The sequence below is a fragment of the Scophthalmus maximus genome, chromosome 8, assembly GCF_022379125.1.
Source record: "Scophthalmus maximus strain ysfricsl-2021 chromosome 8, ASM2237912v1, whole genome shotgun sequence".
NCBI lineage: Eukaryota > Metazoa > Chordata > Actinopteri > Pleuronectiformes > Scophthalmidae > Scophthalmus > Scophthalmus maximus.
Genome location: NC_061522.1, coordinates 10,520,372 through 10,547,687, shown reverse-complemented (window position 1 = coordinate 10,547,687; position 27,316 = coordinate 10,520,372). Strand labels below are relative to the sequence as shown.

Genomic DNA, 27,316 nt, shown 5'->3' with positions numbered 1-27,316 from the left:
TAACTTGATATATCAGCACCAAATAGACATGTATTATTTATATAAGTGGTTAATATATAAGTTAAGTTGTGTAATTTAGGAGTATCTAATATGAAATATAATTCTAGGCAATGCAACCTCCCCACCAACATCTGGAACATCAGCACAACCAGCAGCTACAACAGATGCACCATCTACAGAAAGAAAAGTGGCAGTGGAATTCAAGCTAAACGACACCTTCAGACCAGAATTAGCAAACAAATCCTCTGCTGGGTTCAAGGCATTAGCAAAGACATTAATAGAGGCAGTAAGTACAATCAAATGTCTTATCATTTTAATCTCCCGCTAGATAGAATACTAGTTATGATCAATGTGAATTATTGAAAAAATATCTATATAGGGATGTTTGTATGTGCATACACAGGACGTAAAAAAATACAAAATTACACTCCAGTTCTTAGGATCAGAGAAAAGGATTTCATACGAGCCAACTAAATGTTTATGTTAACACAAAAGTAGTGACTGTTCATATGTCCATCCATCACAAAAAACAGTTGTCATTCAGTTAGTTGCAATGGCACTACGTTTTCACAGAGGAAAGAAAAACATGTTAAAACAAAATGGTAACCACTCATGCAACACTTATGACCTTGATACATTTGGAAGCGAGTGCTAAATGAAGTAAAAATAAGGATATTAAGCAAAATTTATACAGATCCACATATAATTAGGTACATAACTAATAATTCACAGATAAACAGTGGAGACTTGTAATAGCATTTCTATTTCATCACTCATCCTGTTTTTTGATGTTGCTTTAACTGTTTGTCAATTTAATTTCTCCAGCTTGATTCTCTCTACAAAGAAGTCTATGGAGAATCGTTCATAAGAACTGTGATCAACTCCTTCAGGTATATGACGTAACACTATAACTAATATTTGAAGAAGAAAATAATAAATGTTTTAATTAAGCTGTATGCATCCTTATCTACCTATTTTAATGCATAACTATGAAATGCTCAAACCAATGAAAACATGTATGTCCCTCTACAAACCTGAATGTTTATTCGCTTCATCAAGTTTTTTTGACATTATTAAATATCTGCAGTATATTGTAATTTTATGTCTGGTTGTCACAAAAAACATGATATTAATTATCATAAAAATGATTTCTCTTACAGACAAGGATCAGTTGTAGTAGACGCTGAGTTAGAGTTCAAAAATGAAAGCTCAACGCCAGAAACTAGTGCCGTTGCAAATACTCTGGTGGAGGCGGCAACCAACAATTCCAACTTCTCTCTTCCAGTTAATACGTCAAGCATTGTTGTAACAAGTAAGTTGTTTGATAGTTTTTTTCTGGTAACTCTACCTGATAAAGCCCTTGATTTAGTGTGTAACTTCTGACAATAACTGTAAAATTGGTTTGAATGTAGTGTGTCATATATTGGTTTAATTCTGTACATGTGAAAATACTCACCAGTTTGTATTGATACTTAATTGTACGGACAGCGGAACAAGGGAGTATCCATTATGAGTTTTAGAGAAAAGGTATATTTTGTGATTATAGGTTATTTGTGCACATGTTAATTTTTGCAGAATATCACATTCCGTATAGGGAACTGGAAAAAATATATATATACGCTGAAGAAATATTGACAAAATATAGCAACATGCTGAAGAAGCCAATGTGAAGTCTTTGTATGTATATATTTATGGCATTGCTAGTGCATGAAGGTGACTTTGCTGAACTGCTGTGGCTCTCATGCATGTCTTCACAACACCAGTGTATCTGCCGCAGCGCTGCTACTGCCATTACTTTTTATACAATCAGTGTTTTCTATGATAAAGAACAATAGTATTCATAATCATCTATCCTGAATGAGACATCTGAAGAGTGAATACTTTTAACCAGACAGCAGTCACATGTAATTGCTTAAACAATTTGATTTTTGTTTTTAAAGGAATTAGTTCACCAACAGCTGCACCTACATCTGTACCAACTGTGCCAATCACTTCAGCTGCTCCCAATGGTACAACTGGCTCTACAGGTGTCAACACAACATCACTACCAATAAACACAACCTCACCACCAGTCAACATGACTTCACCACCACCAGTCAACATGACCTCACCACCACCAGTCAACATGACCTCACCACCAGTCAACATGACTTCACCACCACCAGTCAACATGACCTCACCACCACCAGTCAACATGACCTCACCACCAGTCAACATGACCTCACAACCACCAGTCAACATGACCTCACCACCAGTCAACATGACCTCACAACCACCAGTCAACATGACCTCACCACCACAGGTCAACATGACCTCACCACCAGTCAACATGACTTCACCACCACCAGTCAACATGACCTCACCACCACAGGTCAACATGACCTCACCACCAGTCAACATGACCTCACCACCACCAGTCAACATGACCTCACCACCACCAGTCAACATGACCTCACCACCACCAGTCAACATGACATCACCACCACCAGTCAACATGACCTCACCACCAGTCAACATGACCTCACCACCACCAGTCAACATGACCTCACCACCACAGGTCAACATGACCTCACCACCAGTCAACATGACTTCACCACCACCAGTCAACATGACCTCACCACCACCAGTCAACATGACCTCACCACCACAGGTCAACATGACCTCACCACCAGTCAACATGACTTCACCACCACAGGTCAACATGACCTCACCACCACCAGTCAACATGACCTCACCACCACAGGTCAACATGACCTCACCACCAGTCAACATGACCTCACCACCAGTCAACATGACCTCCCCACCACCAGTCAACATGACCTCCCCACCAGTCAACATGACCTCACCACCAGTCAACATGACCTCCCCACCACCAGTCAACATGACTTCCCCACCACCAGTCAACATGACCTCACCACCAGTCAACATGACCTCCCCACCAGTCAACATGACCTCCCCACCAGTCAACATGACCTCCCCACCAGTCAACATGACCTCCCCACCACCAGTCAACATGACTTCCCCACCACCAGTCAACATGACTTCCCCACTAATCTCAACCATGTCACCTCTAGGTATTGCAGTCTCCACAATTCCATTTCACTGCCAGTAGATTTTTCTCACTGCAAGGCCTTTTTAACTTGATATATCAGCACCAAATAGACATGTATTATTTATATAAGTGGTTAATATATAAGTTAAGTTGTGTAATTTAGGAGTATCTAATATGAAATATAATTCTAGGCAATGCAACCTCCCCACCAACATCTGGAACATCAGCACAACCAGCAGCTACAACAGATGCACCATCTACAGAAAGAAAAGTGGCAGTGGAATTCAAGCTAAACGACACCTTCAGACCAGAATTAGCAAACAAATCCTCTGCTGGGTTCAAGGCATTAGCAAAGACATTAATAGAGGCAGTAAGTACAATCAAATGTCTTATCATTTTAATCTCCCGCTAGATAGAATACTAGTTATGATCAATGTGAATTATTGAAAAAATATCTATATAGGGATGTTTGTATGTGCATACACAGGACGTAAAAAAATACAAAATTACACTCCAGTTCTTAGGATCAGAGAAAAGGATTTCATACGAGCCAACTAAATGTTTATGTTAACACCAAAGTAGTGACTGTTCATATGTCCATCCATCACAAAAAACAGTTGTCATTCAGTTAGTTGCAATGGCACTACGTTTTCACAGAGGAAAGAAAAACATGTTAAAACAAAATGGTAACCACTCATGCAACACTTATGACCTTGATACATTTGGAAGCGAGTGCTAAATGAAGTAAAAATAAGGATATTAAGCAAAATTTATACAGATCCTCATATAATTAGGTACATAACTAATAATTCACAGATAAACAGTGGAGACTTGTAATAGCATTTCTATTTCATCACTCATCCTGTTTTTTGATGTTGCTTTAACTGTTTGTCAATTTAATTTCTCCAGCTTGATTCTCTCTACAAAGAAGTCTATGGAGAATCGTTCATAAGAACTGTGATCAACTCCTTCAGGTATATGACGTAACACTATAACTAATATTTGAAGAAGAAAATAATAAATGTTTTAATTAAGCTGTATGCATCCTTATCTACCTATTTTAATGCATAACTATGAAATGCTCAAACCAATGAAAACATGTATGTCCCTCTACAAACCTGAATGTTTATTCGCTTCATCAAGTTTTTTTGACATTATTAAATATCTGCAGTATATTGTAATTTTATGTCTGGTTGTCACAAAAAACATGATATTAATTATCATAAAAATGATTTCTCTTACAGACAAGGATCAGTTGTAGTAGACGCTGAGCTAGAGTTCAAAAATGAAAGCTCAACGCCAGAAACTAGTGCCGTTGCAAATACTCTGGTGGAGGCGGCAACCAACAATTCCAACTTCTCTCTTCCAGTTAATACGTCAAGCATTGTTGTAACAAGTAAGTTATTTGATAGTTTTTTTCTGGTAACTCTACCTGATAAAGCCCTTGATTTAGTGTGTAACTTCTGACAATAACTGTAAAATTGGTTTGAATGTAGTGTGTCATATATTGGTTTAATTCTGTACATGTGAAAATACTCACCAGTTTGTATTGATACTTAATTGTACGGACAGCGGAACAAGGGAGTATCCATTATGAGTTTTAGAGAAAAGGTATATTTTGTGATTATAGGTTATTTGTGCACATGATAATTTTTGCAGAATATCACATTCCGTATAGGGAACTGGAAAAAATATATATATACGCTGAAGAAATATTGACAAAATATAGCAACATGCTGAAGAAGCCAATGTGAAGTCTTTGTATGTATATATTTATGGCGTTGCTAGTGCATGAAGGTGACTTTGCTGAACTGCTGTGGCTCTCATGCATGTCTTCACAACACCAGTGTATCTGCCGCAGCGCTGCTACTGCCATTACTTTTTATACAATCAGTGTTTTCTATGATAAAGAACAATAGTATTCATAATCATCTATCCTGAATGAGACATCTGAAGAGTGAATACTTTTAACCAGACAGCAGTCACATGTAATTGCTTAAACAATTTGATTTTTGTTTTTAAAGGAATTAGTTCACCAACAGCTGCACCTACATCTGTACCAACTGTGCCAATCACTTCAGCTGCTCCCAATGGTACAACTGGCTCTACAGGTGTCAACACAACATCACTACCAATAAACACAACCTCACCACCAGTCAACATGACTTCACCACCACCAGTCAACATGACCTCACCACCACCAGTCAACATGACCTCACCACCAGTCAACATGACCTCACCACCAGTCAACATGACTTCACCACCACCAGTCAACATGACCTCACCACCACCAGTCAACATGACCTCACCACCAGTCAACATGACATCACCACCACAGGTCAACATGACCTCACCACCACCAGTCAACATGACCTCACCACCACCAGTCAACATGACCTCACCACCAGTCAACATGACTTCACCACCACCAGTCAACATGACCTCACCACCACCAGTCAACATGACCTCACCACCACCAGTCAACATGACCTCACCACCAGTCAACATGACCTCACCACCACCAGTCAACATGACCTCACCACCACCAGTCAACATGACCTCACCACCACCAGTCAACATGACCTCACCACCACCAGTCAACATGACCTCACCACCAGTCAACATGACTTCACCACCACCAGTCAACATGACCTCACCACCACCAGTCAACATGACCTCACCACCACAGGTCAACATGACCTCACCACCAGTCAACATGACCTCACCACCACAGGTCAACATGACCTCACCACCAGTCAACATGACTTCACCACCAGTCAACATGACCTCACCACCACCAGTCAACATGACCTCACCACCACCAGTCAACATGACCTCACCACCACCAGTCAACATGACCTCACCACCACAGGTCAACATGACCTCACCACCACCAGTCAACACAACCTCACCACCAGTCAACATGACCTCTCCACCACCAGTCAACATGACCTCCCCACCAGTCAACATGACCTCCCCACCAGTCAACATGACCTCCCCACCAGTCAACATGACCTCCCCACCAGTCAACATGACCTCACCACCAGTCAATATGACTTCACCACCACCAGTCAACATGACTTCGCCACCACCAGTCAACATGACTTCACCACCACCAGTCAACATGACCTCATCACCAATTTCCACAATGTCAACTCTAGGTATTGCAGTCTCCACCAGTTAATCTCACTACGAGTTCAGTCTTTTCAGAGGACATAATATATGACCAGCAAATAGTCATGCCTTATTGCCAAATGTGGTTCATATACAAGATGGTAGCACCTAATATGTAATATAATTCTAGGCAATGCAACGTCCCCATCAACATCTGGAACATCAGCACAACCAGTCGTCACAACTGCTGCACCATCTACATCAACATTGTCATTTGGATTCAACTTGCGGCAAAACTTTACATCACAACTTGCAAACAAATCATCTGATGAGTTCAAGACATTATCAAACCAAGTAAAACAAGCAGTAAGTACGATGAAATATCTTCTTTAATCTCACATTAAATATAGTACTGTACATGATGTGAATTATTAAACAACACATTCCCTATGTGTTGTTGGTTTGTGCATACACTGGTTGTTAAAACACAAAGTTACCCTAAAATTACCCCTAAATAACCCCAACTCTAACCCAGTACTAATACATATGTGCAGGATTTTATCACAGCCAAGTAAAGTCTTTTTGGATGTTGCTTTAACTGTTTGGAAATTTTATTTCTCCAGCTTGATTCTCTCTATAAAAAACAATATGGAGATTTTTTCGTGCAAACTCTGATCAACGCTTTCAGGTATGTAACATAACTCTTTGTCTAAAATCTGAAAAAAATGATGTGTTTTAATAAAGCTGTATGCATGGAAGCTTATCAATTTACATGAAGTCAGAAAATGTTATTAAATGAATCCATATCTACCTATTTCCAAGCATAACTCTAAAATGCTGAATGCTGATGAAATTATGTATGTCCCACTTCAAATTTGACTCTTTATTTGCTTAATTAATCATTTTGATATTAAACGTCTGCATTAAGTTGTGATTTCATGTTAAGGTATCAAAAAGAACAGATGATACTATAACAAGGATTTCTCTTACAGTCAAGGATCAGTTGTGGTGGCTGCTACGCTACAATTCAAAAATGAGAGCTCAGTGCCAGAAACTAGTGCTGTGGAACAAGTTCTAGTGGATGAAGTAAACAACAATAAGAGCTTCTCTCTTTCAGTTAATACATCGACCATTGTTGCAACAAGTAAGAATTGTTTCATTGTTTTGCTGGTAACACTACAAAATGCAGCCCTTGATTTATGGTGTAACTTTCTGATATAAACCATGTAATTTGTCTAAATTTATCATACGATTTAGTTATTTAAACCAGTACATATTAAATACTCACCAGTTCGTACTGCTACTTAAATGTAGGTACAGTGCAACAAGGGAGTATCCATTGGGAGTATTAGAGGAAAGGTTTATTAAAGTATTGGGTTCTTGCAGAGTGTTTTAGATATTTTTCATGATGATGTAAAAAAGAAGTGTGTGACTCAGCTTTCAGAAAAACGCATTCTGACAAAGACAGTGTTATGCAGGGTAGTTTTGTGGTGAGTAAGCTAATAGCTAACAAGCTGAAACATAAACTGTGAAAAACTGATTTTGACAAAAAGGGTTCTAACCCGTCGGGCTACCAGGGCTGCTATTTCAAGAAATTTACAATAATTACAACAAAGACAGCCACTAAGCAAAACACAAAAGCATAACATAGCACGGCCATGGCCTGGTTGGGATTCGTTAGAAATGAGAAGCGGTGAAGCCAACATTGCGGGTAACTTTTAAAAAAAGCTTCTGGTTCAATCAAAGGCAGGGGCCACCTAAACTCAATACTAATTTTCATACAATGAAATTACATGGTAAATGTGAGGAAATTATGCTATCAATTGTGAGCTGTATTGTGGAACCGTTTTTCTTCATGAAATACTGTATATAGACTTGCAATTTCTACTACTCTATAAGACCCCTGAAATTGCTTAAACAATTTGATTTTGGTTGTTACAGAAGTTACTACATCAACAGCCGCACCTACAACTGCTGCCATTTCCACAACTGCTGCCACAACTGCTGTCAGTGCCACAGCTGCTGTCAGTGCCACAGCTGCTGTCAGTGCCACAGCTGCTGTCAGTGCCACAGCTGCTGTCAGTGCCACAGCTGCTGTCAGTGCCACAGCTGCTGTCAGTGCCACAGCTGCCACAACTGCTGTCAGTGCCACAGCTGCTGTCAGTGCCACAGCTGCTGTCAGTGCCACAGCTGCTGTCAGTGCCACAGCTGCTGTCAGTGCCACAACTGCTGTCAGTGCCACAGCTGCTCCATCTGCAGCTCCTAATACCAATGGAACAGCCATTCCAACTGTGGCAACTACTACAACCACAGAGGCCACCACCACTGCATCAACAAATCCCCCTACAGCCAGTGAGGGATCACTAGGCCTTGACTTCAGTCTTGACCAAACTTTTACATCCGATCTTTCCGACTCATCCTCAACAGCATATAAGACTTTAGCTTCAAAAGTGGTCAAAGAGGTAAGATGATTTCACACAGTGTATGTCTAACGACAAAACTTAAAAAATTGAAATCTTACTTTGTAAAAGTAAAATGTGATAGTACTCTCAGGAAACTTGTTATTTTTTGTCAATCTTACATGCAGACAAAGAAAGGGAAGGCTAAACTTATCATATATGTTTTGGCCATCTCTAAATTAACAAAATACATTCAACTTCGGCATTCTTGCCTTGAGAATTTCCGGACGCACCAGATGTCGATCATTGAGAAAGTATCAGATTTGTCCTTCAATTTAAAATGTATCCTTTTACAGGAATTATATTATATATAGAAGTAGTTAAAAAATTACTATCAAAAGGAGGCAAAAAAAGTATGTCTCAATTAAGGTTAGCCTGTAGCAACAGCTGTATACACATTTTAGGAATATATATATATATATATATATATATATATATATATATATATCTATATATATATATATATATATATATATATATATATATATTCCATAACTTTTACTTAACGACTAACTATTCCATTTTACAGAAGGTTCTTATTTTATGTTCTAATTGGGTGCAATTTGCAATTAATCCCCGTCCTCTAAATCAGATTATGCCCCAGTGCAACTCACACTTTAGCAACACCCCCTTTCTTGAGGGTTTATCGAAAAATCTGTGCATTTGTGGTAAGCTGTTAATTCCTTCTAATGGCCACTTGTTTTATATTCAATTGCAATTGACAGTTTTGTTCTCTTTCAGCTAAACAAAGTGGGTAGAAAATTGTATGGATCATCGTTCAGCCGCTCCCTCGTTAAGTCATTCACGTAAGAATACATTTTAATCATTGACTCATTTCTGCAAGGCATGTGCTGGTCATTTGCTTTACTTACTGTCTCTCTCATTGTAGGAGTGGATCGGTTCAAGTCACCACGATACTTGTGTTCAAAGATCAAGCCTCAGTTCCTTCAACAAGTGCAGCAACTTCACAATTCAGCTCGGAACTTGCTAGCTCTACCTCTCTGAACGTTATAGCTGGCAGCGTTTCTGCACGTAAGTTATTGGTTTTATTTGAAAGTCAAACAAATTTTGTTTATTGATCTATTTAAATAATTGACTGCTTGTTGTGTATATATTTGAAGGTAAAAGTTTGGGTTAGGACTTCCTTCCAGAGAATTTTTCTGACTCGTGCTCATGATTTTTCCTCATATTTCAGAGTCAACATCAAGCAGTCCTCCTCAGCACACAATGGGCTCATTGGCAGTCTTTTCACTAACACTGCTGGCTGTGGCACAGATGCTCATTGACTTATAACCAGTATCCAAGGCTGAAACATGGACTTGACATTTTATTCAAATTTGGCAAAGTGTGGAAAAAAATGAAGTACCAATGAACCAAAACAAAAGACAGAAGTGTGCAATATGACATTTACCTATTGTGATGTGGTAAAAGATATGTGCTGTGTGTCAAAGATAGATATAAAATGTCTGTACTTGTGTTTCAGTTCTATTATATTTACAGTACTAATTTTTAAGATTTTAAAGTAAAAATATAATCTATGATTTGGTATTTGCAGTTGCCATTCAATGACTTTGTTTTGGAAATGCAACTTTATATGCAATTTTTTATTATGGCATTGTTAACATTTTAAAGATGCTATGTGCTAAATATTTATTTTGAAGTAAAACAATTGTACAATTCAGCAGGATAGAGTTTACATCCAATGCCACTGTTTGGTGTGAATAAAGGAAAAAGTGTGACCTTAAGGTTTTGCCAAAAGCTTTGGTTTGGCGCAAGGCTGATGATTCATATTCCTAGTCTATGACCAACTGTTAATGGTGCAGCCTTTAAACATTTTGAACTATGATGATGAGTTTTCCCTAACCATAATCATGTACCTTAAGGCAGCTAAATTTAACAGCAACATGGAGGTCATGTGAGAATATTGTAGGAACTGTTAGCATTGAACATGATATTGGGCTTTGCAGAATAGACCAGTATTAAGTTAATAGCATGCCATGTGGATTTCCTTCAAAATTAAGTCATTCAGGACTTAATCTGTCCTGAAATTATTTGTGCAGCAGTAATATGAGTTTAAAACACACTAATCAATTAAGATGCAAATACAATATAATAAAGAGAAATGTGACAAACCCTCAACCCTAAAATTGCCTCTGAAAGTCTTCCGGCAGTGTATGAATGTGACAAAAAATGCGGAGTAAATAGCAGCGCTATGTGAATGGGTGAATGTGACTTGTACTGTAAAAACTTGGACAAATGAGAAAAAAAAGAAATTTAAAAAATTCCATGTAAAGCATTGTTTACATTGGTAATCATATAAATGTCCTTGCAACAGTGACTGATTTAGGGCTCAGGTCTTTAAGGTATTTGTTTCTTACTGGATGATTTTAAATCGTATTTCCAATTGTATAACTTTTCGACTATTATATCTCCTACAAAGGCTTTCTTCACCACCCAAGGATTGAAAATAAGGTTTTTGATTAGAGAAAAACGCCAAAACATTGACATGCTTCAAGTTTTGACAGACAATGTCAAAACAAAGAAGCTCAAATATATGATAGAAAATTAGAGGCAGATGTTTAAGTTTACTGATTTATAGGGTTGGGGTTTGGGGTTCATGCAGCCAAACTACGTAAATTAAATTATTAATGGACAATTAAATTATTTCTATTGACAGTGACTTACCTTGTTCCCATCATGTACATGCAATAGGTAAGACACACCAGAAGAGGGCTGCATTACCCTGAGAATTGTGCAGTCCATCCACTACAATGGCCATAATTATCACTGCCGTTCACTGATTAAAGTTATGAATATTCCAGGGGTTATAGTAAACCGGCACTTTTACTGTTCCTCACAATAAATGAAGAACCCATGTTAATCTTTGTTAAAATTCAACTAAAAAAATTGTCCACAATTCATAGATTGAAGCTGCCTTTTTTCACTGTCACAACAAACCTCTCCTTCCCTCACTGAATTGTCTTCCCCCAAATTTCATTAAATACATTAAATTGAGGTGAAGAAAAAATGCTTCAGGTCTAGAATTCATAAACAAAAAAAAGGTCCTCTAACCAAAACTTGGCCCCGAACTCCCACAAACTAACAAACACAACATTTGTTTCAGGCAAAAATTACCTGGGAAAAGACAGTTCTTGCAGGTGAAGCTGGTGTCATTGTCAATAACCCTGTTATCTTCTCATCAGGACTGTTGGAACCACCTCTGACAGATTACAAACAAACAACAAATGACTGTGCCACGCATTTGAGAGCAAGGGCAAGAAAGTGGGTCTCTGCAGCTTCCTTCCACCATTCTCTCAGGTGTAGACCCACCCTGTGCAATGGTGCTTCAAGTTTTTGAGGAATGCCCTGTCAGCTGGCTGGATAATGTGTGTTGTATGTAGAGGTATGCACATTGTAGTACTGTATCTCATGAAAGTAAGGAACTCAATTTGAAAAACATGGCTGCTGTGCCTGTCAGGTAGCAGCACTTGTGGATGGGGATCTTCTTTGGGCAAGTGGGCTATGAACTGCTCTCCCCAATCCAAATTTCTTCATAGTTGATCCATTCATGCATTGACTGATACTCTCACAGGGGTGTTGTTTAGTGCCAGTCAGCCCAGAGCCTTTAACCTCTGGATATGACAGTGGCATGTATGCAAGCAGCGTTGTTGTTTCTCCCCTCTCATTCGCAGAAATTTCAAAGCAGGGTGATCCCACATATCTCTTGATGACAGGAAATGGTCCAATAGGCCTGTCTCATGACAGTTCCAGATGTGACCTGGGAGGTCCTGGATTCCAAGCTCAGTAATAATTTCGCTCTAACTGGATGTGGCCAACCATAAACTGTTTTGCTTTACTAGGTTAGCAGTTTTCTTTTATCAGAATGTTAAGCCTTTTAGCTAATTTTCATATTTTATTGAGGATTTGAAGATTAGTATTTTTCATGGACTTTATGGAAAATGATTAAGCCTGTGGCATATTTATGCCTCTTGTATTGATGGCTGCGTGTGGATCTTGCCTTACGGTTTCAAAATGGAATTAATGCATTGGTTGTCTGGAGAGAGAGAGTAAAACAAGTTCATCCTGGAGTTTTCTACTGTCGCTATGACCCAGGCAAAACATTTTACTGTCATTTGCCCATGGCAAACAGAGCACAATCAGTCCATTTCACTCCTCTGACTGCCCCACTCCAGAAACGGCCAACGGAGGCTGTGATGAGGCATAGCTATGAAGGTCTCACCTCTTCAGAGACAGCGGAGTTTCCCTCGGCTAAGAAGGATGACGCCCCCTTTGGGGGGGCGGGTTAACAGATGGTCCACACTTAGGAATAATGTTACTTTTTTAGACTGTGTGTATTTAAGAAAGTACTGTAAGAAAATGTATTTGAATTTGTATTTGAAATATATTGTCAACAGACGCTTTGCAGTGCTAACATCTTGAGGCTTTTCAATTGTTCATCAAAAAGGTCTCATGTTCTACAAAAAAAGGAATTTGGACAGCATTATGTTTCGCTAAAAATATATTTTTATGTAAATACAAATAATGATAATGATAGGAACCCATATCATATTGTATAGTGTCATTAGTCAGTAATGGACTGCTGATAATTAAATGTGTAATCAAATGAGATGGGTCACTCTATTCGTAAATGCAACAAGGCACGGGAATCAACCTCTGCTCACTCCTCTTTCTGAAACAAAAGAACAGATGTGCAGCCAGTCTACCCTATCTGTAAAGCACACTTGCATTACACATATGAATGGCTGGTCTGAAAAAACACTAGTTATTGAGTCAATGTGCCTCTTATTGCGCCCCCTAATTAAAAATCCCCCATGTTTAATTAGAACACATCCGCCACACTTGAGATACGTCTGTCACTGGCTGGGGCCCAAGGTATTCAGGCAAGCTGTGCTCTACTGCACGGTGGGGCACATGAAAGGGATGATGAGTGTCGTTTCAGGGGTATGTCGAAAGAGTAGGTGAATCCATGAAAATCGAATTTAAAAAGTGGAGTCATATAATATGTATCTATGCTACACATATCTATGCATGCTTCATCATTCATTTATTTTTCATTCTGCATTGTATGAGTTTTATCATACAGGATATGAAGCCAAAACAAAAAAAAATATATTACAAAATATATTGGAATAAACACAGTACTTACATGGCCTACAACCAGTGTGTTTTCTACACTTTCTGTCTGAGATAAAGTCTGAAGCTGTGCAGCTGCTGGTTCGGTTTTGGTGGCCAAATGTGTTTGTGTTTTTCCTGTGATTGTTGGTCTTGACCGTTTGTAATTTGTACCCTTCTAAGATATTCTGATTGCAAACTACTCCCTGGAAAAATAGGAATTGCTTCTTTAATGTATCACATTCTATAGTCTATGGTCTTAATTGCAGAGTTAGGTACCTACATTGGTTTTGTGTCAAGTATAATTTCTAATGACATCATTTTTCAAGCACTACTGTACAACTGTACACATATCAAAGTCATTCTGACATATATGGCAAAATAGGAATAGCTGCATCAGCAAATACAAATAAATGAATAAATGAACAAGGCAGGGAAGTTGAGCAGCAGTTTTTTTTAAACTGTGATGATTGTCGCATGCGTTCATTACAGCCCACTTCCCACCTCTCCCATCCCTCTCGTCTCGTCTCAGTGTGAAAGGGAGGTTGACAAACCTCCTGTATGTTACGGACACGAGGACAGATGATCATCTCTCTTCTATACAGGCAAGTGTCATTGTTTACACATCTTTTGTAGCACTGTTTGACGTTTACCAGTACAATTAACAAATCTTAAATTTTAAACTGAATTCAGGGGATCTTGTTTGAATGCTGAGATCTATTTAATCAAGATTGTTGGAGTCAAAGTAACTAAGCTGCTATTGGTAAAATCAGATGTAAAGAGGCAGGATTCTACTGAATTTGTCATTCAGTAGGAATGACAAATTCATACTAATATAGTTTAGACCTAGTTTATAGGTCTCATACTAATATAATTTATGAATTAATTATTTTTAACAGGCTTCAATTGTAATGGACTTGAGATGAGGTGATTTGTGTGTAATGATAAGATTTGTTTTTCAAAAAAATGTACTATTATAACTGTATGTTGTGGAAATTACTGCCCGTACTTTTTTCTGCTCAGTGCTAAATTGCTCTACCTCCCTGGAGATGGAGCTGGCAAGGTTAAAGGCACCTCAACTGCTTTCATTGATATGTCAACAGCCTTTATTGCAGAAACTTAAATACATATACAGTAAATAAAATATTCAAATTTAGATGAAAAAGTAAAAATTGATATGCAGTGAGTTAAAATTACTCATTTTACCTTGACTTCATTGATGTTAATAGCTGTGATGATGTGTGTCGGTTCAACTCAAACTAAATCTACAAACAAAAACCTAAATTATTACTCATCATCGTTTCACTATCACTGCACAGTCCCTGTGGTGCTCATTAAAACCTACCCAAGTCCAAGTCAGCTGGAACATCAGCTCCTTGTTCGCACCACTGGAACTTAATATAGTATTATTCACATCATTGCTGTCGTATGTGTGGTATCTGCTGTGTGACATATGTAAGCACAAAAATTTAACAAATACGTAATAGTTCAGAAAGGGGAACAAACTTGTGAAATCAAATACATTTGGATATTCTTACAAAATTCAAATGCATTTTTTGATGATCTTGCCTTCTTGCACTAGAAAACATGCAAAACCAATTATACATCATTCTATTTATAACGTGATGACCTGTGTTGATGGAAAGAACATCTACCTCTGCTCATACATCAGGGAAAAAAAGGCTGTTCAACCTCACACTCTTTTGGGATTTGAATGTCAAAACTTGGCTTACAAATGAACTAATAACACGTTGACATGGAGCAGCAATTAGGTCTGAAACAAACTCAAATTCTGGGTGGTTTGTCCACTTTTCCAATGTTAATGTAGCATAAAGGAAGCAAACTGTTTCACTGCCTTACTTACTGCAGTGTCAAAAAAAGGAGGAAAGAAACCACTTTTTGCGTAAAACTGTGTCTGTTTGTTTTGACAGGTTTGATTAAACCATGGATAACGGCAGCCTGGGATTGCTCGGAGATGCTAACACATCTCTTCAGATTGAACTTCAGTCCTGTTCTACATTGAGGAACCAGGCCTCTCGAATTTTCCTGTATGCCTTCCTCTCAGTTGGCATTGCATGCACAGTGGTGGGAAATTTCCTGGTGGTCTTGTCCATTGCCTACTTCAAGCAGTTGCAGTCACCCACCAACTCCTTTGTCATGTCCTTGGCAGTGGCTGACTGTCTCGTTGGCCTGGTGGTGATGCCTTACAGTATGATTCGGACCGTGGAAGGATGCTGGTACTTTGGTGCCCTTTTATGTCAGCTTCATTCTAGTCTAGATGTTATGCTTTGCACTGCTTCTATATTCCATCTCAGCTGCATTGCCTTTGACCGCTACTATGCCGTCTGCAACCCATTGATTTACTCTTTAAAAATGTCCCACAGTCGGGTAGCTCTTCTAATTGTTGTATGTTGGGCTGTTCCCATGCTTATTTCCTTTGGCCCCATAATGCTAGATCTTCATATTGCCGGTGTGAATATCTTGCTCCCTAAAGATGTATGCGTGTTCTTAGTGAATCGCATTTATGCTGTAATGGCTTCCCTGGTAGCCTTTTACTTACCAATGGCTATCATGTTAGTAGCGTACTGGAAGATCTTCAAAGCTGCCAAACGGCAGGCCAGGCAGATCAGTGCAATGGAAAGCCAAATGGCTGCTGGAGTGGGCAAGGACTCAAGCAAGAAACAAAGACACAGAAACTCTATGAAGAGAGAGAGAAAAGCAGCAAAAACTTTGGGTATTATCATGGGAGTTTTCCTAATCTTCTGGATGCCCTTCTTTACAGTCAACATCGTGGACCCATTTATTGAATACAGCACAGAAGTGGTTCTCTGGGATGTATTTTTATGGCTAGGATATATCAACTCATCTTTAAATCCCTTCCTGTATGGTTTCTTCAACCGTTCTTTCCGTAGGGCATTCCTCATGTTCATCGGCTGCAGGGTATGCCTGCCTGGATCCTCCCCTGGGATGGATCTATCCCACACTAGGAAGGAGGCAAATTAACGTGCAAATGAACCATAGAGTACAAATGTTATCCGTATATTGTGTAGGCATACAGGGATCCGCAAATACTAATGAATCTAGTTTTTTGTAACAACCAGGTCTGAATTTGGAAAAATCATGATTCTAAGAATTGTTACTGACATTAAGCTGCCATGACTTCAACTGTGATAATCAACTCTTTCCCTTCCATTTAAAATGAATGTACTCAGATGCAGTTTTGTTCCCCTTGTGCTGAAAAAAGGGTCTGGATCGGCTCTGTCACAAAGGCTTTTTCCAGTATTAGCACTTTTAAGTGAATAAGCTACCAGATAGTGTTTGTGAAACAAACAAAATGGCCATCACTTGAATAATTCCCTACTTGAATAATTCAATTTAATGTGCATATAGCTATAATAAAACTGTTGAATGATCAGTTTGACAACAATATTTTTCAATAATAAGGGGAGCTTCAACTCGATCCTAAAGAGGGACAGACCCAATAGAGCCATTTTCCTTCTGCTGACCAATATTAAAACCCTCTGAATCCTACGCCATTTTTTCATAATTCTGGTCCGCCGCATCACCTCCTGTATTAATGCTTGTCAAACCTCAACCCTGTAATGTACAGTCAAGTTATACTATCTTTTTTTTTCAGGACAACCTAGGCTATCAGAATATGTATGCTACAGTGATATCACATTTATGTATAAATAGTTGTATGACCATAAAGACAAAAGAAAAAACTAAACGGAAATCAATTACACATTTCATTATAATGACACACCAAACAACAATGATGACGATTTTTTCTCATGAAAGCTGTTCTTTCAAGCCTTGGTTATAAGATGAAACAATCCAAAACATTCTTACTAATGCAAATCAAGAGTAATGTCCATTTTTGTCCAGATAACTCCTTTGGTTTTTCAACCCAAAAAGTCACTTGTGCCATTCTGCAAAGCAGTTCCTGTCTGCAGTGTCACAAAGGAGTGTCACTAGTAGGAGTAAACGGGAGGAGTAAATCTTTGTCTTTCTTCAAACTTTTCGACCAGTCGACAACACAGCAACTGATTGGTACAAAGTCTGTAACAAAGCCTCTGATTGGTCAAAATGGATCTAATGTGGACAGCTAGAAGTCTGCTAACAACAACAGTAGCTTTTTACATCTTGAAAAACGTGATAAAAATAATCATCAAAAGCCATTCAATGTTGGATTTATCATCATGGACGTGTTGTACAAAGTCTCCGAAAAGACACTGAGGTTCCAGGCCACATTACAAATCTTCTGAAAGGGCCACGATCGCACGGAAGCCCGGCCTGGAACGACACAAGTGTTAACATCTCGTCAAAACAAACCAGAAGTTGAATGAACTGATCAAATATTATGAGGACTTTTATAACATGACGCATAATCTGTCGTGATGACAACAAACCTTAAACATTGCCTGTTAAAATTACTTACTTTGACATTGTTGTTCTCCTTCTCTGTATTGATCTATCTCAATTTAGGAGTAATATTATATTCAAATCCCTTTTTTTATTGAAGAAGTATACCTTTTGTTTACAAATGGATTTTTGATTTGCTTTGAAAAGTGATGATGTAAAAGTCTTTGGCATGGATTCAGCAAAGGTCAGCTGTGACTATAACCTTACATTCATTAACCAGACGCTTTTGTGCAGCACACGCTTGAGTACATGAACATTGATCAAATTGGCAACAGGACAACAAGGTCTTCAGGTGATTACAGGATGAAAAGATAAACAGTTAAGGATGAAAGCGCACTGTTTTCAAGGGTGTGAGATCTGAAAAGAATAGAAAGGCAGAGCACATACTATACTGTATTTGATTGTGCCTCATTCTATTTACACTGGCAATCTGTATAATTCTGCATTCCGGTTTGCTAGTTTTACAAATTGCACAATCTCTGCCCTAAGGCTGCCTTCTTGATACATTTTGCAAGTGGAGGAGGAGCAGTAACAGGTACAGTCATTGAACAGATTACAGCTTTGGACAGCAAAATTCAAATTCTGTGAATACACACCACATCTCATTACAAAACAACATATTTTATGGAACCGTAAATCAACACTAAAATGAATACAAATACAGAACTGTACCCCTGTATACTGCATCTCCAAGTTTCAAGGAACTTTGTATCTCTGGAATGAAAGCTGTTGGCCACCTGCTGATATGGCCAGTGATTTATTCTTGAAAAATCTACCTCACAGTGAGCAGTGTAGCTGTGGTTGTCTTCCATGCATTATCCAGTGTTGATTTGAGCCTTTTGTTGTTAAATATTTATAGTATATATAGTATATATAGCGAGCAATGAGTTTCTGAAAATCGTTAACGTATATTGTATTTGGTGCCATTACTTCACTCTTCTTCCTGCAAGGCACTTGTAACAATGCTTTGCTAGTTACAATTACTCAAGATCGTCAAGAACCCGACAGCTGTGTGCAAATGATGAACTTAGATGTTTAGCTGCAGTCTCCCTTTTTTCCCTTTTTTGGGGGGGGGCTCTGAGGCATAGTCATCAAGCCCTCTTCGCATTTTCGCAGCACTGGGAGGGCAAAATGAAGTCAAGGCGGTGAACGGCCCCTAAGCTTTGTGAAACTGTCAAAGTCTATACAGCACTTTAGAATAGGAACCATAAACTGGTAGAAATAGCTTTGATGAAGTTATATTGTCTTAGACAGTTTGTATTTATTTATTTTGGTTTTCAGTGGGACAGGACGGTGAGAATTAATGGGAAAAGGTTTGAAATGATATTTATTGAAGACTACAGCAAACAGCATCTGGATTACTGCATTATGCTTTGTTTATATTCATTGTTTGTTTTAGGATTTTGAGAGAACATCCCATATGCTCACAATAATTGGTTCTTTGATTTCGGCACAAAGAAAATATAAGAACTACATCTCTTTCTTTTTTCCTGTCAGTTAAAACAGTCTCTGTCTCTCTTTATCTACACTGCCTGTATCAAAAGCCTAATGAGCATGTATCCTTGTTACTCTCAACTTCCAATTGCTAAAATCCTTTCTTTGTATTTTATGCTGTCAATCAACAGTTTCAAGCTACTCTGTTGTTTTTTTCCTTTCAATTTCTTTGTTATTTTACATAAAAAAAACACACGTTTCCGAAATGCAGTGTTTGATTTAAATGCTAGGTATTTTTTGGAATTGATTACTTATTTATTTTGCTCTGTGTACATTTATCCATGTAGATGAACTTTTTTGTTGTTTTTTGTATTGTGTTTTTTTATACTGCAGACACTGTGATGTTCAAGGCAAATTTCCCACTGGGACAATGAAGACTATTTTATCTTATCTTAATCAGGATTCAGTAATGAGGGTTATTTTCTGTAATTTTAAAAAAAACTAAACAAAACAGACGTATTGACACAACTTGTTTGATCTCCTTTTTATTCTATATTTTATTTGACATAAATATAACATTAGAAAATAAGAAAAAATATTTTACAGTAGCACTCACTTGTTAATGCAAATTACAGTTAGGTGGCCAAGTAGACTGATTGGTGTCATATTCAAACAAGTGCAAATCAATGCAAAGTTGACTTGTGAATCCAACTGTTGAATTGTAATCTGTGCAGCATCTTTACTGACCTTTTCTTTAAAATGCCTTGTCAAAACTGAAAAATTGCAAATGAAGTATCATTATTTAATCAACAATAAAAAATTCCACTTTTTTGTTTACCGGTTAATATGAATATTTTTTTTTTTTTAAAACAGTAGTGGTGATACTGGTTTATGTTATATGTCTCACCAAAAGTACGTACACCTGTCAACTATGGGCTGTGTAATATCCATGCAACAGTGAAATAAAGTCCAGCCTTTAATCCTCAGATACTTTTGTGAACACAAAATTATGTCTTTCTTGCACGTTGGTCAGATTTGTCCCTTTGAAAATAAATAAAAGCTTCCCTGGTGATCCTCTAAATGTCAGTCTCTTTCAGGCCGTAGCAGTCTGCCAGATCATAGAACTGATAACTGTTCCGCTCACAGGGGTTGTATATCCCCATAGAGACGGTGTCTACTATATCGATACGGCCCACCGCAGCGGTCGTCCCTTTTCCGCCCCCTCGCTTGATTTTATTCGACAGATTGTTCACTTTCTCTTTGAGCTGGAAGGAGGACTTTTGCAGGGGTGGGAAAAGACTCCATCTCTTGAAATCCAGCGGGCTCCCTTTCCCCTTGTGTAACAAAGAGCTTCCACAGGGTTCATGCACAGTGTAGCCAGGGTTATAGTCTGCTCTCTGATCCCTCGTCATTCCCTTGACAGCCGTCCGCCACCGCTGGTCATAGAAGCGACGCAGGACCCTCTGTCTTTGGTGACACTGGCACCTGAGCAGCCGAGTGAAAGCCCTCTGGAACTCTTTGCTGGAGCAGGGATAGATAATGGGGTTGATGCAGCTGTTGAAGTAGCCCAGCCAAAATATCACCTTGAACACAGTGTCAGAGGGCTTCAGTGCTGGGAAGAAAGAACCTATAGAGGAGACGGTAGGATTTGTGAGTAAAGGTACATTACAACCACAAGGGAATGCTGTCGCTCTTACATTAAGAAGCAAAACCCTTCTCATAAAATAGACAAAAAACTGCAGCACAGTGCAAATACAGCGATGAAGGAACAGTCAGAGAATATATTTAACAGTACCTATCTTACATGAACTAATTGCTAAAGAGATTAGGGGTATGGAAATAAAATACTGTATTGGGTAATGAGGAGTTGGGTATTGTAATTATTGAATTTTAGTAATTGGAATTGTTAGTTATTTTTACATGTGTTTATTCTGTATAACTTCTTATTATTAACGAGGTCCTGAAACCGTTTTTCTGCTGTTGGACTTAAAAACTACAACGATACATGTGTGTGCACAGCTTCATTATGCTATTATGCTACGTACATAAATGTTTCAGCCTTCTGACAGTTGGACGTTCACGGCAGTATTTAGGTAATGATTTATTGTGCAGCAGTAGGTTCTTGGATGTGTTTATTAGTCGGAACAAAGGAGGCTCTGATATTTTCTGGACTTATATTAATGGGACAGATATTCACAGAACATGCATCAAACACAAGCACCAGTACAGAGAGATATTTAAGCCCTTTGCTTGAGTAAAATATTATTTCTTGAATAGTTTTGTTCGATGCATCATCTGCCTCATATTACACTGATTGCTAGCATAACTATTTGGAATTTCCTATGGTATATGCTTTATCAAAGTGGATAAAATGGAACCTGCGCCTTGCCTTGTAATGTGTTTTGCTTGAAGGATATATCTGATATCGTATCCGTAATGGTTTCAGATACAAACCATTATGGATTGTTGTCTGTGTTTGTATGATGGAAAATCATGCCTTTAAATATCACATTTATCAGCTTGGTGTAACATTAAAATCAAATAGCCTTTTTTCCCTCAGGACATTTATGGAGCAAAGGCATAAAGAGCACATAACAAAACTTTTTATGCTTTTTAGCCTTCTTGCATATAACATTATGTGAGTTTAAAGATCCTTTTATTAAAATTGCTTAATGTGGAACACACCAATAACCCTTCGCCCATTGCTTTCCTCGTTTCTTTTGCAAAGGCTGTTTCGGTATGACAAGCTGTTTTTCATGGAATGTTGCTTTTTGCTATTGCTTTTCGAGTTGTTCTTGTCTCCCCAGGCTTGGATTTAATACAGCATTGACCCCAGACACAGAGGCCCAGAAGTCCATTTTCATTTCAGTGCTTTTATCACAATACATAGGCTACTGTGAACTAACATGTACAAACAGGAGGCTTGGGCCATTTAAAAAACGTGTAACTTTGTCTGCAGCATGCAGAGTATGACCTTATTTTCATTTCTGTTCAAACAGATCAGAGTTTGGAGATCAGAGTGAAAAAACTCATCAAAGGAAATAATGTTCCCTAAAGTGGCGGAGGCAGACAGCAAGTGATTCACTATTCTGACGCACAACCATGACACCATGGAAACAGGTGATTTCGCTCCTTGTTTTATTGCCTTTGATATAACAGTATCTTTTAATTCGGACATCTGCAAGATGACCGCCACATGAAATCCCTTCTCAGCAGCTTATATCCTGGTACGAATCAAAAAGTCAAGCAACAAATGAACACTTATTCTGGAGACCTATCCCATTTCCCAGGCAAAAACTTGTGACTGTTTTTTATGTGTGAGCAGACGGAAAACTGATCACTCCACAGCTACAGAGCCTACGGCATTATCACCTTGACATTTAATGTTCCATGTGAGTGTCAACATTTGACACTGGGCTTTTTAAAACTCAACCTCAATATGTGGCCACCAAAGACCAAGTGGATACATGATTTCTGGTATGCATTTATAGACAGCCACACTACCCAGATTATAATGCTAATAATAGCTATAGTGCTACTTATATTACGAGGGTAAAGGCTGGTTTTATATTGCTATTTTATTATTGTCAGCACATTCCATGAAAAGGCCAAAACCAACAGTGAACAAGTCTCTTAATACTTTCCAACTTCCTTTCTATTGCTCTCAGCCCCAAGCCCATTGGTTCCTACAGAATCACATTTCTTAGATATTTTAAAATGGGAAATGAACATGAACATTCATTTGTACAAAAAAAGGTTGAATAACTATTCGGGTATAAGGAAAACATTGCATTTGTCGAAATTGTATTTACAGCAGCAGGACAGTGTGTGTTGTAAAAAAATCATATACAATATCACCAGACCTTTAAATAAAATAAAAAATAAAAACTTAAGACCACCAGCAAAATTCCAGGTAATAGGATCAATCTATCAAAGTGTAGCGTTCAGTCACAGAGGAATCAACATCAGGGTTCATTATGCAACTAATTTTGATGCACAAGGTCCTGTATTTTAGATTATTTTTTAATATATAAATTTACTATGAAACTATATAATCTTCAGTGTTGCTTTATTCCTATTCAGAGAATAGAAACTTAACATTTAAAACACAAAGGACAATTATCATAAGTAGTAGTTTGAAACTTATAACATGTTGAACTATGTGCCTTTGTAATAGATGGAGAAGAAAGCATAAAAGAAAACCAACCAAATATTATATTGTTACACTCCCTGTGTAGACAACATTCAAATTGATTCTGAAAGGCTGTCTATGCTGTCACATATTCACGAGTCTAGTTCACAAGAACGAGCAAATGGCATTAGGGTTCTCTCACCAGAGTTTCAGATGAGTCAGTCTACTCCGTATAGATGTGCATCATCGCAGAGAAAGGGCCTCATTGGCATAAGCGCTGCTAAACGTCCACGTCTGCCTCTCAGCGAAAGGTTGCTCGTTGAGAATGTGTGTCTACACAATCCATCTGACTAACTGAGACGAGTTAAGCAGGGCCCCGGACCGGGTTGTGACTAATCTCCACTCGTGAATCAGTCATTTAGGGAACAACCGGCTATGATTAGAGATTATCTGTTAAATATCAACTCAATATGTTTCATAGTGACTTGTACACATGAATTACTTCCCAGGTGATGATGACTGTAAGTGAGTTATGGTGTATTGACCGGTGGCTCCAGGTACACCTGCCCTTTTCACTCCCACTGAGTGGATAAGGTGATTCGCGACACACACTTTATATCCTGCAGGCTTTACTTTAATAATCTGATCCTGTAAATTTAGTGGCGCAGCAAGAACGAGAGTGCTGTGTGTGCTACACCGGATAAGATAGGGGCTATTTGTTCATGATGGATTTTGCAGTCAATTACGTGAAATATATGCAAAATGAAAATTCATGAGGCCATCTCAGTGCTGTATGGTTGTGTGCGTGTGTGAGTGAGTACTGTTACTTTCTCTAAGTGTAGCTTTAAATGCATGTTGCACTTTTCAGTTTGATTTATGGGTAGCCACGATGACTCCCACTGGTCATGACCACCGAAGGGGCCTTTTTAACCATCTGCAGTGGCGAAGGGATACTTCTTTATGTTTTATCTCACTTTCTACATCTCATCAGAACTTCCTGGCGCCATTTAAAATCATAATTATTGCAGTGACACTTTCCTTCAACAAAGCCAAATGCAGTGTATCATCATTATTATGTTTTACGTCCGTGACAGTCGGCCCAGTCTACAGGAGCTGGAATACCTGTAGTGAGTAGCTATGATGTCCATGCACGATACTCGTAATTAGAAGTCCTTAGTAATTAGATTGCTCAGTGCTGAAGAATGTCAGTCTGTCTTGACCACTCTGATGGGAGCCATCGCTCAGAGCTCTCGGAAAAAAATGATCAAAACAAGCCACACCAATAGTCAAAGTGCAGATGTGGTTTCTTTTCATTATAACAATCCAAATTTGGATCGATTCTAGCATAGTTCCCAAAATAAACTGCACTCTATATTCTCCTTCTACGCCCCCCAAATCTCACTGTGCCGGACACTGGCACTGCTCCTGAGGCCAATATGTTGCATTGTTTAAAGAAAGTTGTGAGTTGTGTAGAAAAATGGAATCGCTCCAAGTGACACACGGGTTTGTTGGACAAGGTCTAAAAAATACCGCTTTAACGTTTTACAGCTATGACTTCAACAGTCAACCAGTGGATCACAAACTTGTGGACGCATGTAAGGTGTCTGAATTTTCCAGGACGTATTTGGCTGAGAAAAAAACACATTGTAATACCACTAAGCGCTTAGGGAAAGGTCGATGCATTGAAGCTTGAAGTGAAATACACTACGAAGTGATGTGACATACCCATGGGCAGGAAGAAGAAAAACGGCAGCCAGCAGAGGATGAACATCCCCACCACGATGGCGAGGGTCTTCGCCGCCCGCTTCTCCCTGGAGAACTTCATCAGCCGCACCGACAGCGAGCTCCGGAACGGGTGGTTTTTGCTGGACTTGGAGCTGGCCGCGCGCGCGTCCTCCAGCACGCTGCGACAGTGGATCCGGAGGACCACTTCCATCGACTTGTCCCGCTCGCGCTTGACGCCCGCCTCCAGGCTCTTGGTGGTCCTGCGGGCCACCACGTAGACCCTGAAGTACATGATGAGGATGACCATGAGCGGCAGGTAGAAGGAGAAGAGGGAGGAGAAGAGCGCGTAACCGGGCTCCTCCGTGATCCGGCAGACGCTGTCGTCCACGGGCGGCGGCTCCTTCCATCCCAGCAGCGGTCCCACGGAGATGACCGTGGACGACGCCCACACCACGAGCAGCACCGCCACGGCCTTGCGCTCGGTCATGATGCTCGGGTACTTGAGGCAGTGCTTCACGCCGATGTACCGGTCCACGGAGATGAGGCAGAGGCTGAGGATGGACGCGGTGCAGCAGAGCACGTCCACCGCTGCCCAGATGTTGCAGAAGACGCGGCCGAACACCCAGCACCCCAGCACCTCCAGCGACGCGGAGAAGGGCAGCACGATGACGCTCAGCAGCAGGTCGGCGATGGCCAGGTTAACGATGAAGAAGTTCGTGACCGTCTGCAGGTGTCGGTTGCACACCACGGACAGGATGACCAGGATGTTGCCGACGATCGCGACCAGGATGAAGACGGAGAGCACGACCCCCACCGCGACGGCCCGCGCGTCCAGCGCGAAGTTCCCGCACGTCGAGTTGCTGTCGCCGGGAAACGTGCGGCCGCGCGCGGATCCGTTGGACGCGTCGGCGAAGTAGACCCCGGAGTGGCTCTCGTTCCTCGGGTCGGAGTCCGACATTTCGAAACGCCATAAAGAGAACTTTGGAGCAAGTTTTGCGCAGGAAGCCGCCGTCGGCGTCTCGTTCCGACGGGACGGTCAGAAGGGCTCCATCATGACAGCATGGCACGCGCGCGCAACAGTGTGCGCAGCGTGCGGGTCAAGCGAAGAAGACACAAATGAAAACACAAATACAAGTTTAAATGGCTGCAGGCCATTGGGAAAACGGCGTCTGCGAAAAACAGCCGACTCGACTGCTCAAAGGCAGCCGAGGTTTAAATTGTGGAGGAAGTGAAAGCCTTTTTTTCTCCCCTTTTTTTTGAAATAACACAGACAAATGAAATACGTTCAAGTCAATTTCTCCCATTGACACTGGAGGCATCCGTGGTTACAACTGCCCGACACAAGAGTCAGAGCTGCTACAGCAGGTCCGACTCCACAGCTCCACCCACACGTCAACACATCCACTGGTGCGTTCACGGCCTCCCCAAGACAGCGCGTCACTTTGAGTCTGGTCACGATTCATACGACACACAAGTGAAACTAGTCGGTGACTTTTTTCACATCTTCCTCTGACCCGTTGTCATGAATAAAAAGTGTTGAATGTCTTAGGTTTTTCTATCTACAGTGTTTGAAGATTTTATAATGCCTTCATGTAGAAATAAACTTTAACTAAAAAGGAAAAGAACAAAAGGGAGAAAAGTCAAACCCCTCTATATCAGCTACTTGAGACGGCCCCCATTCCCTCTGGCAAAGATAAGACACCAATCAGATCCTCTAAACTGCCACCGGGCACCGGCGAGGCCGAGCTGGCCACCTGGGTGAAAAACCGAAATGCCCTCAGGCAAAGCTGTGAGGTTACCCAGACTCACTACAGCTGCCGACCCCCCCGGGGGCAGAGTGTG

General features: G+C 39.8%; 3 protein-coding genes across 3 annotated transcripts; 2 read left to right on the top strand and 1 right to left on the bottom strand.

Annotated features, from left to right (window-relative positions):
- The first annotated feature begins 6,058 nt into the window (after window positions 1–6,058).
- Window positions 6,059–10,764, top strand: LOC118313053 (mucin-5AC). Its single transcript, XM_035638262.1, has 8 exons — window positions 6,059–6,213; window positions 6,357–6,532; window positions 6,790–6,854; window positions 7,159–7,310; window positions 8,108–8,628; window positions 9,367–9,431; window positions 9,515–9,657; window positions 9,821–10,764. The coding sequence occupies exons 1-8, from the start codon at window positions 6,063–6,065 to the stop codon at window positions 9,916–9,918; spliced, it is 1,371 nt and encodes a 456-aa protein (XP_035494155.1). The 5' UTR covers window positions 6,059–6,062; the 3' UTR covers window positions 9,919–10,764.
- Window positions 10,765–15,524: 4,760 nt separating this feature from the next.
- On the top strand, window positions 15,525–16,761 carry LOC118313078 (5-hydroxytryptamine receptor 4). Its single transcript, XM_035638310.2, has one exon. It carries the CDS (start codon window positions 15,703–15,705, stop codon window positions 16,759–16,761), a length of 1,059 nt encoding a protein of 352 aa, XP_035494203.1. The 5' UTR covers window positions 15,525–15,702.
- A 3,388-nt stretch (window positions 16,762–20,149) lies between these two features.
- On the bottom strand, window positions 20,150–26,842 carry adra1d (adrenoceptor alpha 1D). The gene is made up of 2 exons (XM_035638309.2): window positions 25,475–26,842; window positions 20,150–21,244 (listed from the first exon to the last, which is right to left on the bottom strand). Exons 1-2 carry the CDS (start codon window positions 26,430–26,432, stop codon window positions 20,694–20,696), a joined length of 1,509 nt encoding a protein of 502 aa, XP_035494202.1. The 5' UTR covers window positions 26,433–26,842; the 3' UTR covers window positions 20,150–20,693.
- Between the last annotated feature and the right edge of the window lie 474 nt (window positions 26,843–27,316).

Bases quoted from the DNA above. Each gene is read 5' to 3' on its own strand.
- LOC118313053 (XM_035638262.1), top strand. From the start codon at position 6,063: ATGACCTCCCCACCAGTCAACATGACCTCACCACCAGTCAATATGACT. The intron at 6,533-6,789 runs GTAAGTACGATG...TTATTTCTCCAG, and splicing joins CAAACCAAGTAAAACAAGCA to CTTGATTCTCTCTATAAAAA. The intron at 7,311-8,107 runs GTAAGAATTGTT...TGGTTGTTACAG, and splicing joins ATCGACCATTGTTGCAACAA to AAGTTACTACATCAACAGCC.
- LOC118313078 (XM_035638310.2), top strand. From the start codon at position 15,703: ATGGATAACGGCAGCCTGGGATTGCTCGGAGATGCTAACACATCTCTT.
- adra1d (XM_035638309.2), bottom strand. From the start codon at position 26,432: ATGTCGGACTCCGACCCGAGGAACGAGAGCCACTCCGGGGTCTACTTC. The intron at 21,245-25,474 runs GTATGTCACATC...TCTCCTCTATAG, and splicing joins TTTCTTCTTCCTGCCCATGG to GTTCTTTCTTCCCAGCACTG.